Source organism: Myotis brandtii, unplaced genomic scaffold (genome assembly GCF_000412655.1).
Source record: "Myotis brandtii unplaced genomic scaffold, ASM41265v1 scaffold115, whole genome shotgun sequence".
In the NCBI taxonomy this organism is placed as follows: domain Eukaryota; kingdom Metazoa; phylum Chordata; class Mammalia; order Chiroptera; family Vespertilionidae; genus Myotis; species Myotis brandtii.
In genome coordinates, this window is record NW_005353967.1 from 16,666,780 (window position 1) to 16,679,065 (window position 12,286).

General features: G+C 34.5%; 1 protein-coding gene across 6 annotated transcripts in view; it reads right to left on the bottom strand.

Annotated features, from left to right (window-relative positions):
- Window positions 1-12,286, bottom strand: part of GFM2 (G elongation factor, mitochondrial 2) — a 39,323-nt gene that overhangs the window by 8,786 nt on the left and 18,251 nt on the right. For all 6 annotated transcript variants that reach the window (XM_014549758.1, XM_014549785.1, XM_014549780.1 and 3 more), the window contains 7 exons: window positions 10,600-10,680; window positions 8,983-9,131; window positions 7,534-7,674; window positions 7,354-7,453; window positions 5,945-6,134; window positions 3,837-3,913; window positions 628-766 (listed from right to left, as the gene is read on the bottom strand). In XM_014549758.1, coding sequence (XP_014405244.1) covers window positions 628-766; window positions 3,837-3,913; window positions 5,945-6,134; window positions 7,354-7,453; window positions 7,534-7,674; window positions 8,983-9,131; window positions 10,600-10,680 — 877 coding nt within the window. The remainder of the gene's footprint in view (window positions 1-627; window positions 767-3,836; window positions 3,914-5,944; window positions 6,135-7,353; window positions 7,454-7,533; window positions 7,675-8,982; window positions 9,132-10,599; window positions 10,681-12,286) is intronic.

The window sequence follows — 12,286 nt, forward strand, 5'->3', positions numbered from 1 at the left end:
TGTTTCTCTCTCATCGATGTTTCTAACTCTCTATCCCTCTCCCTTCCTCTCTGTAAAAAAAAATCAATAACATATATATTTAAAAAAAAACAAAACAAAAAACTGCATTTTCATCAGTATAGGATTACCATATTTATTAAATAGTGAAAATTATTTTCCACTCACTTTACAGAGTAAAGATAACACATCAACTTCACTCCTCTGTTTCCTCCTTTTTTAAGCTATGTGTTTCAGTTTTGGGTTTTGGGTGTGTGGTTACCATTAGGTTTATGAAAAAGAAAGCTTCATCTATACAGTAGTCCCTTTTCTTTGGAATGCATCTGATCCAACTACTCATTCTGGAAGTGAGGACTAGGATAAGCCACCAACTTCCATGGCTCATTCTATTCCATGACACTGAAAATCACATCTGCTTGATGAGTCACTCATCCAGTAGATGTAATGAGTGATAATGGAATAGGGCTGTTTAAAATTTTAAAACCCTAAAAACAAACAAACAAGAAAACACACATATAAAACCTGTCATACTAGTGACTGTGAATCCTGCTTACAACTAAACAAGAGATTCAGAAGACAGATCCTGGAGAGAAAGAGATAAACAAAAACAGAAGATGTTTTATTTTTTACCTGTAGCACGAACTGAATTTAGGATGGTCTCTCGGTATGCCACCTGAAGAGGCCCTAGATAGGTTTCCAGTCCATATTCCCTCTTGATTCGGTCATGAATAATATCAATATGTAACTCCCCCATTCCACATAAGACAGTCTTGTTTTAAAAAAAGAAAAACAAAAACAAACATCAAGAAAAAATGTTTACCACAAAATACTATATAAAGGTTTATCAGTCTATGTTATTTTTCATTAATTACAAACTGAGTTTCTTTTGCATTTTTTTTTTTTTTTTTGCTCCTACATCAAAACACTGTTTTTAACTTTTCTGATTGGAACTATTAATTAAAAGTGAATTAGTAGGCCGTTCTCTTCCATTATATTACCATTCCATGATACTTATCAGCTGAGCAAGTGGCATCTAGTGAGGCCTACATTTCTCAACTATAGAGCTAAGCTCTGGCCAATGGGATCTGAGTGTAACTGATGTTGGCAACTTCTGGGCTGTGCTTTTAAGGAAAGAAAAAAATCTCTTAAGGAAAAGGTAGGAAACTGTCTTGAATGTGGATGAGGGCAACATCTTATAAAATGGGGAAATAACCTTTCTCCCAAACATCCCCAACCATCCTGGCCACCTCACAGCTTATTGGGCAGTCCAAACTTCCAGACTAGTTTCGGCCTTTATGTGACAGAAATTGACTTTTATTTTCTATGAACCAATGTTATTTTGAGCCCTTGCTAGAACAGCCAAATTTGTATCAAAAGCAATCAAGACATTCATTTTTTTTTTTTTTTTAGCAACAATGGCTATTCCTAAAGAAGGTTCTTGTGCATGAGAAAGAGTATAGGGCAAGAAGTCCATATTTGCTCCATTTTATTCATTTGCCATCTCTGTAGTGAAGAATTTACCCAAAGAGAGATCTGGCCGTTGCCCTCAGTGACTGAGAGATTATCTCTAGGTCAAGATACTACCTGATAGAAATATATTTTTCCTGTTAGGGGGCTCTGTCTACCAGCTAGTCAAACAATGTGATTTACAGACAGTCCTCGGGTTATGTCGAACTCGACTTACATCGTTTTATGGTTACGTCGCCATCTCCCACTTATTTATAAAAGAAAAAAAGTTCTGTCATCTCGACATATGTACATATATATGTGCTTTATGTTGTTTATTATTTATTTACCACAAGTAAAGGTCAGGAATTGTCTTTCTTTTAATTTTTTTTTACCGTTTCACTTCATTACTGCTGTGTATGTGCTCCATGTAAGTGACGTAGGTGCTTATGTAGGTGGGTTCTGACTTACGGCGAAAATCGCATTATGTCGAGCCGTAGGAACGGATCTCCGAAGTAACCTGAGGACCTACTGTATAATGCAGGTTTTGTAATAGCTATATCAGTTTCAACCTGGAGAGTAAAGGTACCAACCCAAACCTACAGGAGGTGCTGTAGGCTAAAGGTCAACACACAGGTAGTATGTGATTGAGCCAATCAGAAAGAATACATGCATCCCTATGTTCATAGCAGCACAATTTACAATAGCTAAGATTTGGAAACAGCCCATCAGCAGATGAGTGGATTAAAAAACTGTGGTACATCCACACAATAGAATATTAAAAAAGAAAGAACTCTTACTATTTGCAACATTATGGATGGACCTGAAGAACATTATGCTAAGTGAAATAAGCCAGTCAGAGAAAGATAAGTATCACATGACCTCACTCATATGTGGAATATAATGAACAACATAAACTGATGAAAAAAAATAGATCCAGAGACATAGAATCATCGAACAGACTATCAAACTTCAGAGGGAAGGCAGGGGAGGATGGGCAGATGGGAAGAGATCAACCAATGAACTTGTATGCATATATACATAACCCATGGACACAGACAATAAATAGAGTGGTGAAAGCCTAGGGTAGGGGGTGGGGGCAGGCTGGGACAGGTCAATGGGGGAAAAGGGGGACTTTCAACAATAAAGACTTTAAATAAATAAATGAATAAATAAATAAATAATAAAAGCTAATAGCTAATGTAAGAGGAAAAAAAAAAGAACTTTCCCAGACTTTGCATCTCTTCCTTTAGTTCAGGGGTCCTCAAACTACAGCCCGCGGGCCACATGCAAATACAAATATTGTATTTGTTCCCGTTTTGTTTTTTTACTTCAAAATAAGATATGTGCAGTGTGTATAGGAATTTGTTCATAGTTTTTTTTAAACTATAGTCCGGCCCTCCAACGGTCTGAGGGACAGTGAACTGGCCTCCTGTTTAAAAAGTTTGAGGACCCCTGCTTTAGTTGATTCTAATTTGTATCCTTTTGCTGTAATAAAACTACAATGGTAAGGAACAACAACAAAAACGACAGTGTGTGATTGTTATACTTGAATGTAAAGTTAAAGAAGTAAATTATTTGGAAAAAAGCAAGTTGTAGAATAATACAAATAGAATGACTTGTTATATATATGTACATATATATTTAGAAAAAATATACTGTGCTTTATAAAACAGAACAACAAATGGATGGATGTTTAAAAAAGTGTGAAAGGCTGTACAGGTATTCATCAAGTTTTTAATGGCTACCTGTGCAGAATAGGATTGAGAGACAGGAAAACTTTAATTCTTTAACCTGTATATTTGTGTGTCATTTGATATTTTTAAAATATATGTATCGGCATTTTTTATCTTTTTAAGCAACTTTTTCTAAAATCTTATGTAAACTTTACCTTGCCCACCTAAAAAGATACAGAATAAAGATCTGTTCTTCTCCAGATACAGCCCAATTCTGTACCTACTTTAGAACTCCATTTCCTCCCATATTGCTGGGTTGAAATATATCACTTCTCACCCATCTGTGTCATTATCATTAAGAGACCCTTTGTACCCTCCCTTTAGTTTGCTGTTTCTATAAGCCTTAGTCTAAGAGATTCAAGGCTTTGTCTTGGGGTTGAACCTCATTTGAAAATTTCACAAAAGGCTCTCTTCTGGATGGTCTAAATGTTGCAAAGTAGTTTATATAAGTGAGGTATAATTATTTTAAGGAATTAAGGAGAACTTGTCTATTTAGATTGATAGTCAACATAATAATTACAAGTTTATTATTATGAGAACCAAAAAAGAAAGTTTCTTTTTCAGGGGCATAGACCTATCAATGTTTCAGATATACTTACTTCAACACGCATGCTACATTATTGACAGATATCTGGGATTAAGTAACAATACGCCTACCTGTCCAGAGTCAGCATCAAGCCTCACTTTTAAACTGGGATCTTCACGTTGAAGGCATTTCAATGCATGATCCAAATCTGGTGGATAAAAACAACAACATGGTTGTCTTTACATTTCATTTTTTAGATAATGAAATATCTAGTGAGGAAACATTATAGTGAGGAAAATATATGAACAAGCAAACAAATTTTGTAAAAAGAAAATTTCCAACAGCCATACATGCTTTGTAGAGAATAAAATAAGGTGGTAAGATAGAGATGGAAGGTTACTTGAGATTGGGTGATCTGGGAAGGCCTCTCCAGGATGATTTGGGTAAAGACATATAAAAAAAAAAAAGCAACATTAAAAAATGGTGAAGAAAAAGAATTCCAGACAGAGGAAATGGCTGTGCAAGGAATAACTGGCTATTGGAAAAACAACAAGGAGGCCAGTGTGTAGTGTGACACTGGTGGGCAGCTGGAGGCCATGGTGAAGAGTTTGGATTTGCAATAAGAAGCCAGCCACTGAAGGGTTTAAGTGGACAGTAGCATCATCTGATTATACTCTGCAAAGATCAATCAAAGAGCTGACAAAAAAGCAAAATACCTTCAGAAAAATAGGCAATAATGAGAATCAGATAAAAAGAAGCTAAATTACATAATGAATAAAGACATGGTAATGTAATCACTCTATGATAATCACAGCCAAAGAGATGAAATAAGAACATATTATTTTCATTAAATACACGATCAAAAGTGATACTTTAAACAACCATTAAATGATACATATATCCTACCTCTTTATAAAAGATGTTAGAAGTTCTACAAAGTGTAGCTGAAGTAAAGAGCTGAGCAATGGATTCATGAACTACCTTATTCCATACATTTAAACTGTTATTCTGTTTTTATTTTTGTTTGGGTGAAAGATGAGGGTTCAGAACAAAGAAGGAAGATCTAAGAAATGAGGCCAGGCAAGAAAGATTCCAAGTAACCTCCACTCTATTCTGCTGCTGCCAAGCTAAAAGATTGCGTTTAACAGACTCCTTTGCAACTGGGTAGCCATATATCTAAGTGATGGCCAATGACGTATAAGAAATCTTAAAAGGGCCCTAGCCAGTTTGGCGCAATGGATAGAGCATTGGCCTGTCGACTGAAGTTTCAGGTCCCGGTTCGATGCGGGTCAAGGACACATGCCCGGGTTGCGGGCTCGATCCCCAGGAGGGAGCACGCAGGAGGCAGCTCATCCATGATTCTCTCTCATCATGGATGTTTCTTCCTCTCTGTGTGAAATCAATAAAAATATACTTAAAAAAGAAAGAAAGAAAACTTAAAAGAGAAAGGGGCACATCTTCTTCCTCCCCGTTCCTCCTTTCTGCTGCTGGGAACTCCATGATGCCCAAGGCTCCAGCAGCCATCCTGAGATGACTAAGGACAGGAGTGATTCAGACAGCCAAGACAAAAGATTGGAAGCTGGGTGCCCACTGTGGACTCTAAGCCTGAGGCTACCAACTCAAGGTATACTTCACAACAGAGAGAAAAACTTTTGTCATTAAAGCAACTGTTATTTGGGGATTTTCTGCTATATTTAACCAAATCTAATTGAAAGTGACATAACTGGAATAATGAGCTAGATATATCATACCAAAGAGTTTGGGTTTCTGCTTTAAGTAATGAAAAGCCACTGAAGAATTCTGAGCAAATATGGTAAAAAACAAAGTATATAACGATCAGAAAGGTCAATCGACATTAACAAAGTATATAAATATCTTCACTGAGTTTCAAAGGTTGATCAAGAAAAAGTAGCAATTTTATAAATGGTGTTGAGAAACTGAGCCAGTTATGAATTGGCTCCTAATTTAATATACTGGAAGGGCCGTCCTGAGGTCAATTACTTAGAGTCCCATAGGTAGCACTATAAGAACAAGACTAAGGACTAAGAATATGATATGAAAAAAAATGGCCAAGATATAAGAAAAGAAAAAATAGAAGGAGTTTGTAAAAATCAAAACATCTTAAATAAAAAGCTAGGCCAGTCACAAGAAATACTTACCAATAAATGCTGATAAAATTAAACTATTTTATCTAAATTATCAGGGTATTCATTAATTAATACACCAACACTATTTGTACCTGGCTGCTTAGCTACCGAAGGGGGTTCTATGGTACAGAAGAAAACAGGTTCTGGAATCTCCACCCCAGCCAATAAAAGTCTCTCTGTTTCACTGCTGTGTCTCTGCTTCTTTTCTCCCTCCCTTTCAGCTCGACGAGTTGCAGCTAGTGCGCTGGACTTGGATGAGACAATGGTATCTCCAGTGGCCGTCTGCAAACAAAGAAGATGCTTTGGAATAAAACCAGCTGTAAGCAAGCACTCAGTTTCCACCAAGATTCACGAAATAAGAAAAAATTTAATGTGGCACTTATTTTCATCAGTACTTAAAAGAGAGACAAATTCCTAAAACTCATTATAACTTTGCACAGGTAAATCTAATTTAACCTGTGTAAGAATTCTATCCAAAATACTGCTGTAATAAGTCTAACAATAACACAACACACCCACAATATATATCCAAAATTCATTTGACAAAACAAATGTACCTTCCTAAATTTTCAATCATATGTAGACAAGTGAGGTAGAAGTCCATTACTGTGTTTTACCACCAGTAAAAATTTATTTCTATTTTACAAAATCCTTTAGTTAATTCTTTATTAACTAAAGTATGCAATTAAACAGAATACCCTTGACCATGCAAAAGTGACAGTAGCTTCCTTGTAGACTTCAGTTATTTTTTAAAACTAAAGTCCAATTTCCGGACCATGGGAATTTTCTGTAAAGGATTTTACATCTTGCAATTTCATAAAGAGTTTAAAATGTTAAAAGTAACAATGTTTATCCTAAATGCCAAATATACCAAAGTTTCATGAGTAACTATACTTGATTTAATACATATAAAAGTGAAATGTCCCTAGTTTTAACCCATGTAGACAGCATATATAGACAGCATCACATATTTTCATCCTATAAAAGTCACGGAGTGCCTAAATTCACTGGTCTAAGGACTAAGAAGAGAGAAAAAGACAAAAATTCTTGCCCTCATGGAGGCTTCATTGTCAAAATATCCTAAGTTAATACCTTATCGGTTATAAGGTTAAATGAAATTGTGTGCAGTGATCAAAATAAGAAAAAATCCAATAGCAATAACAATGTTTTATATAATCTTAAAATATATGTATGCATACATGGATAGTATATTATTTTACTTGGATTTGAACTTTATATGAATACAATCCATACCGTTAATAGTTTTCTGCAATTTCCTTTCTTTCTATTAAATGTATAAGAGTCAGCCATTTAATAACTATGCTACACAATACTCATTATTCCACTACTACTGATGGACATTTAGATTTATGGGGGTTTTGCTATTATAAAATACCTACTTTCAAAAATCTTTATTGCTGAGAATATTACAGATGTCTCCCCCTTTTCCCCCTATAGTCCCCCTCCACCCAATTCCTAGAGAAACCATTTCATCACTTACATGTTTAAGTCCAACAGTCAAAGCAATGTTACCAGCAGTCAGTGAAGGGATTTCTACATGTTGGTCAGCAAATGGCAAAAGCAGACGACTTATTCTCTCCCTGTAAAACCATGATTTATATTAGAAGTATTTTTAAAGAAACAAGTACAGTTTTAGAAAATAATCTAAGCTTCTACTTACGTGCAGTTTCCATTAATATTATGGACGGCCAACTGGGGTTTTATCATGCCTGAGTAAATGCGCATGAACACCAGCGGTCCCCGCTGCTTGTCATGGAGAACTTTAAACGCCAGTGCACATAAGTCACCCTTATACCACTGCCTATAAAAGTTAAGGAGACATTCCAAAAAGCCTTTAAAATACACTTCCAATATATTTATCCAGATCAGATCATAATCGCTGCACAAACTTAATCTTCATGTCCTCCAAAGAGCCTTCACATCTTCTAGTTTAGCTGCCCAGACTGACTAAACAATGTCACTACCCCACTTCCTCCACTGAATTAATTCCTCAAAACTAAAAACAATGGGGTCTCTTCCAAATATTACCTCAATTTGCAAATAATTCCATAACCAAGAGTTTCCTCCTCAAAAAAATATTCCGAGGAAAATCACAGCACTTTCTCAAAAAAACCTGTACAGACTAAATAGGTAAGTACTTTCCAATTACTGTTTGTACACTCTCCTCCCACTTTCTCTCCAGTCACATAACCATATAAACATATACTGCAAATCTGAACTTGTTTATAAGCCAGCATTCTTACAGAATAATGTCCTTAAGTTGGTGTGCACTGATAGGATTCTTTGTACAAGTACATTTTTCTTAGGAAAAGCTCTCTATTTTCATTACTTTCAAAGGAGTCCATGGCTCAAAGTAGGTTAGACATTTCTATTACAGAAATTCTCCAATCTGATCCCTCCAGTTTTTAACTTTATTCAATAAATCCTTATATAGAAAGCTTACACTAGGCACTGTTCCACGTACTTTTTCAACATTAACTCATTTGATTCTTGTAACAATCCTCTGAGATAGGCCCTACTCTCTGCATTTCACAGATAAGAGGTTAAGCAACTTGGAAGAGGTGGAATTTAAATCCAGGTAGAACACAGTCCATGCTCACAATCACTTTGATGTAATGCCTCTCCAATTGAGAGATATGAAAAGTGGTTAATTTCCTAGTTAAACTTATTAAAGTCCAGTTTCACCTGCCATTTTACACAACACTCAGATTTTAGAGGATTTATTAGTAAGTACAAAGTTGTTAGTGGCAACAGGAGTCAAACAATGATCTTTCTTTATAACCACAAAGTATTTTGAGCTTTTGAAAAATGTTGAAATCTAGAATAGATATAAATATATTTATCAGCCGTTCCCAGTATACTACCTTTAAAAAACAAAACAAAAAAAAAAACTAAGTTGGCAGGGCCAACATATGTTTACACAGCAATAAATCCACATTCTTAGCTCCATCTATAAACACAGCAGATTACAAGAAATAACAAATGTCCCTTCCAAGTGAAAATTATTATGACACTATATTATATGATTTACAGTGATATTTTTCACCAATGTTATTAAAAAGTGGTGATTCGAGGCTATACATTTTAATCTATATACCTGCATACTTACAGAAATTCATAGTTGCGCTCTTCAGGTGAAGGCAAGTACATAGTAATAGCATCTAACAAGGGCTGGACCCCTTTGTTTTTCAGGGCACTTCCACAAAGCACAGGTACTGCTGTCTGAGCAAGTGTTACTCTGTGTATTGCAGTCTGTAGCTAGAAAGCAAAGGTATAAATAAGTATTTTATGTGACCATAAGATGGTCACATATATGCAGTATACTTGTCTCAACCAAAATAGTTCAGAATTAGATGTTTTTCCTAACCAACCACCTAAAACATACGTCCATCATTCTTTATGGCCTTATTCTTTGTTTTTCTTTATAATATTGATTACTATCTGGTATATTAGATACATATTTATTAGTTTATTGTCCATCTCCCCTTCTATTAAATGTAAAATTTATATTATAGTAAGGTTCAATGAAAACAATGCTAAATCCCAGAAACTAGAAAGTGCTTAAAACAAAGTAGGTATTTAAAAATATTTATTGAATAGATGAGTTCATATATTTGTGATTTTACCTTGATAATCTAATAAGCTGGTAAGAAATTAAAAATATAAACATGAGTAACTATTTTTTCAAATGAAATAGATCCATATTAAATAAAATCCAAAAAGAAAATGAGAAATCAAAGTAGAAAGAAATTTTTGAAAGACCTCAAAAACCAAGAAAAGCTTGTGTGTACCCGCAAGCTACTGATAAGAGAAATGGTGGGTCAATTCTACTTTAGACTGTAAACCCTTTGAAAACAGAAGTCATGTTATGTGACCGTAGGGCAAAATAACACACTTAAGCACTCAAATACTAAACAATAAAATATGTCAAAATTATGCCATTTCATTCCAAAGAAAAATATTTTTTTCTACCTCAAGTAAATTCAAATGGCTCAAAATTAATCTACAGATCTTGTGTTTTTCTTTAATTCTTTTTGGGGAAAATAATTAAGTGAATTTGCTGGGCTCATCTTGGATCCCACTATACATATTACCACTTAAAAACACTTTCTTTAGTAACTCTTATGTTTCATCAAGGAAAATAAAGAGTAAGTTTGCCAAATTCATGGGGGAAGAGTCCTGGCAGGAAAAAGAAACAAACACAAAAAAACAGGAATGCCTTAAAGAAATGTCATAATTCAATTATTATCTATACTTTACTTGCCTAGTCTCTGGTTTAATGTTTTTCAAAACAAAACAAAAGACCTGCAATGAGTTTCCACTAAAAATTAAAAGAGATTCAGAAAAAAATATTCTGATTAAAATGATTATTGTAGATTGAAAAACCAGGAAATTTTAAATAAAAAATTTCAACCTCTGATTTCCCTAAAAATACTTATTAAATGGTTACAATGAAAAGGCTGAGAATTAACAACTTGTCCTGAATCAATACAAGTAAAAAAGATTCCACTTCTAATTTTGTAAAATATAACCAAAAATAGTTAATCATGCCATTATTAACTAGCTGTATTAGTGGCTTTATCTCAATGTTCTTCTAATTTTTGTTAAAATCAGCATAGTTTCCAATGCTATGCAAAGTTAGAAAAACAAAAACAACACAAACACAGAAAACAAAGTACATCCAATTAGTAAAACTTGGTCAAAGTAAATGAATAATAAAATTTACCTTTTCAGCTGGGAGCAAATCAAAATTTTCACTAAATTCTCCTAAAACCAAGTCAGCAAATTCATCATCCAAATCTGCAACCTATAAAGAAAGGCTTTAGTTCTATGACTTGTATTTGTTGTCCAACTATTAACTTAAGCCAAATACTCTAAATATACATTATCCAAATATTTCAAGACAGTTCCATGGTCTAACTTATCCAGGCCAAGGACGTCTTCCTATCTTCTAAAAGAGAGTTTTTCTTTCAAAGGAAAGGCAACTGAAAATTGAAGACATGCTATTATGAGTTTCCTAAATTCATGGGAAGCCTGAGCCAGATTAAGCATAACATTAAACTGCTATCTACTCAGAGTGTTCAAAAGAAAATGCACAATTTGTAGTCAATGATAACATATACAATGGATTGCTATTTTTAGCTAAATTTGGGGGTCTTAGTTCATAACAAAGTTTTATTTGATACTCCTCTAATATTCTGAATGTTCATAAAATCTGAGAAAGTCAAACTAAAAGGACTAATCTTATTATAACTAATCCTGCGCTGAGGAAATATATTTAAGTTGGGATAGTAGACATAATTTCAATAATAAAAATGTATTTATCTAATTCATGTCCTTTTCATAATCATTTGCCATTATAAAATAGAATTCAGCTGACAATAAAATTAATAAAATAGTTTCAAAAGATTTTAATAGTATAAAGGAATAAAACTTGCAAATTTGAGAAAAACAGCCTTTTAATAGCCAACTACTGTAAAAATGTACCAAACTACTAGAGCTATCTCATATAAATGGAATCATACAGTATTTGTCCTTCTGTGATTGGCTTATTTCAAAGAGCAAGTTTAATGTCCTCAAGGTTCATTAATAATGTATCATGTCAGAATTTCCTTCCATTATAACACTGACTACTATCCTGTTGTGTGTATATACCACATTTTATTTATCCATCCATCTGTTGGCGGTTATAAATAATGCTGCTATGTACAAGGATGTACAAATATCTCTTTGAAACCCTGCTTTCGATTCTTTTGGATATAAACCCAGAAGTGGAATTGCTAGATCATATGTTAATTCTATTTTCAATTTTCTGAGGAACCACTATACTGTTTTGCACAATGGCTGCACCATTTTCATTCCCACCAGCAATGCCTGGGGTTACAACTTCTCCACATCCTTACAACAGTTATTTTGTTTTTTGATAGAATCCATCCTAACAGGTGTGATGTGGTGTTACTCTCTAATTCTACACATACGTATGTATTCCTTATAATTAGCTCTTTATTACCTACTGATAGAAAATTTGAGCCTTTAATGTCCTAGAGCAGTAGTCGGCAAACTGCGGCTCGCGAGCTACATGTGGCTATTTGGCCCCTTGAGTGTGGCTCTTCCACAAAATACCAACTTCTGCGCATGGGCCATGAAGTTTCAATCGCACTGTACATGCGTGCCCGCACGTGGTATTTTGTGGAAGAGCCACACTCAAGGGGCCAAAGAGCCACATGTGGCTCGCGAGCCGCAGTTTGACGACCACTGTCCTAGAGCATATGCAAGTTTATGTTGGTATCTCAATTAGATTATAAAATCCTCCTTAGGTTTATTCTGATAGCCCTGTTTTATAAAACAAAATAAAACCTCAAAGGAGAACCAATTATGTACCCAATTATTGATTAATAAATGTCAATTCCACT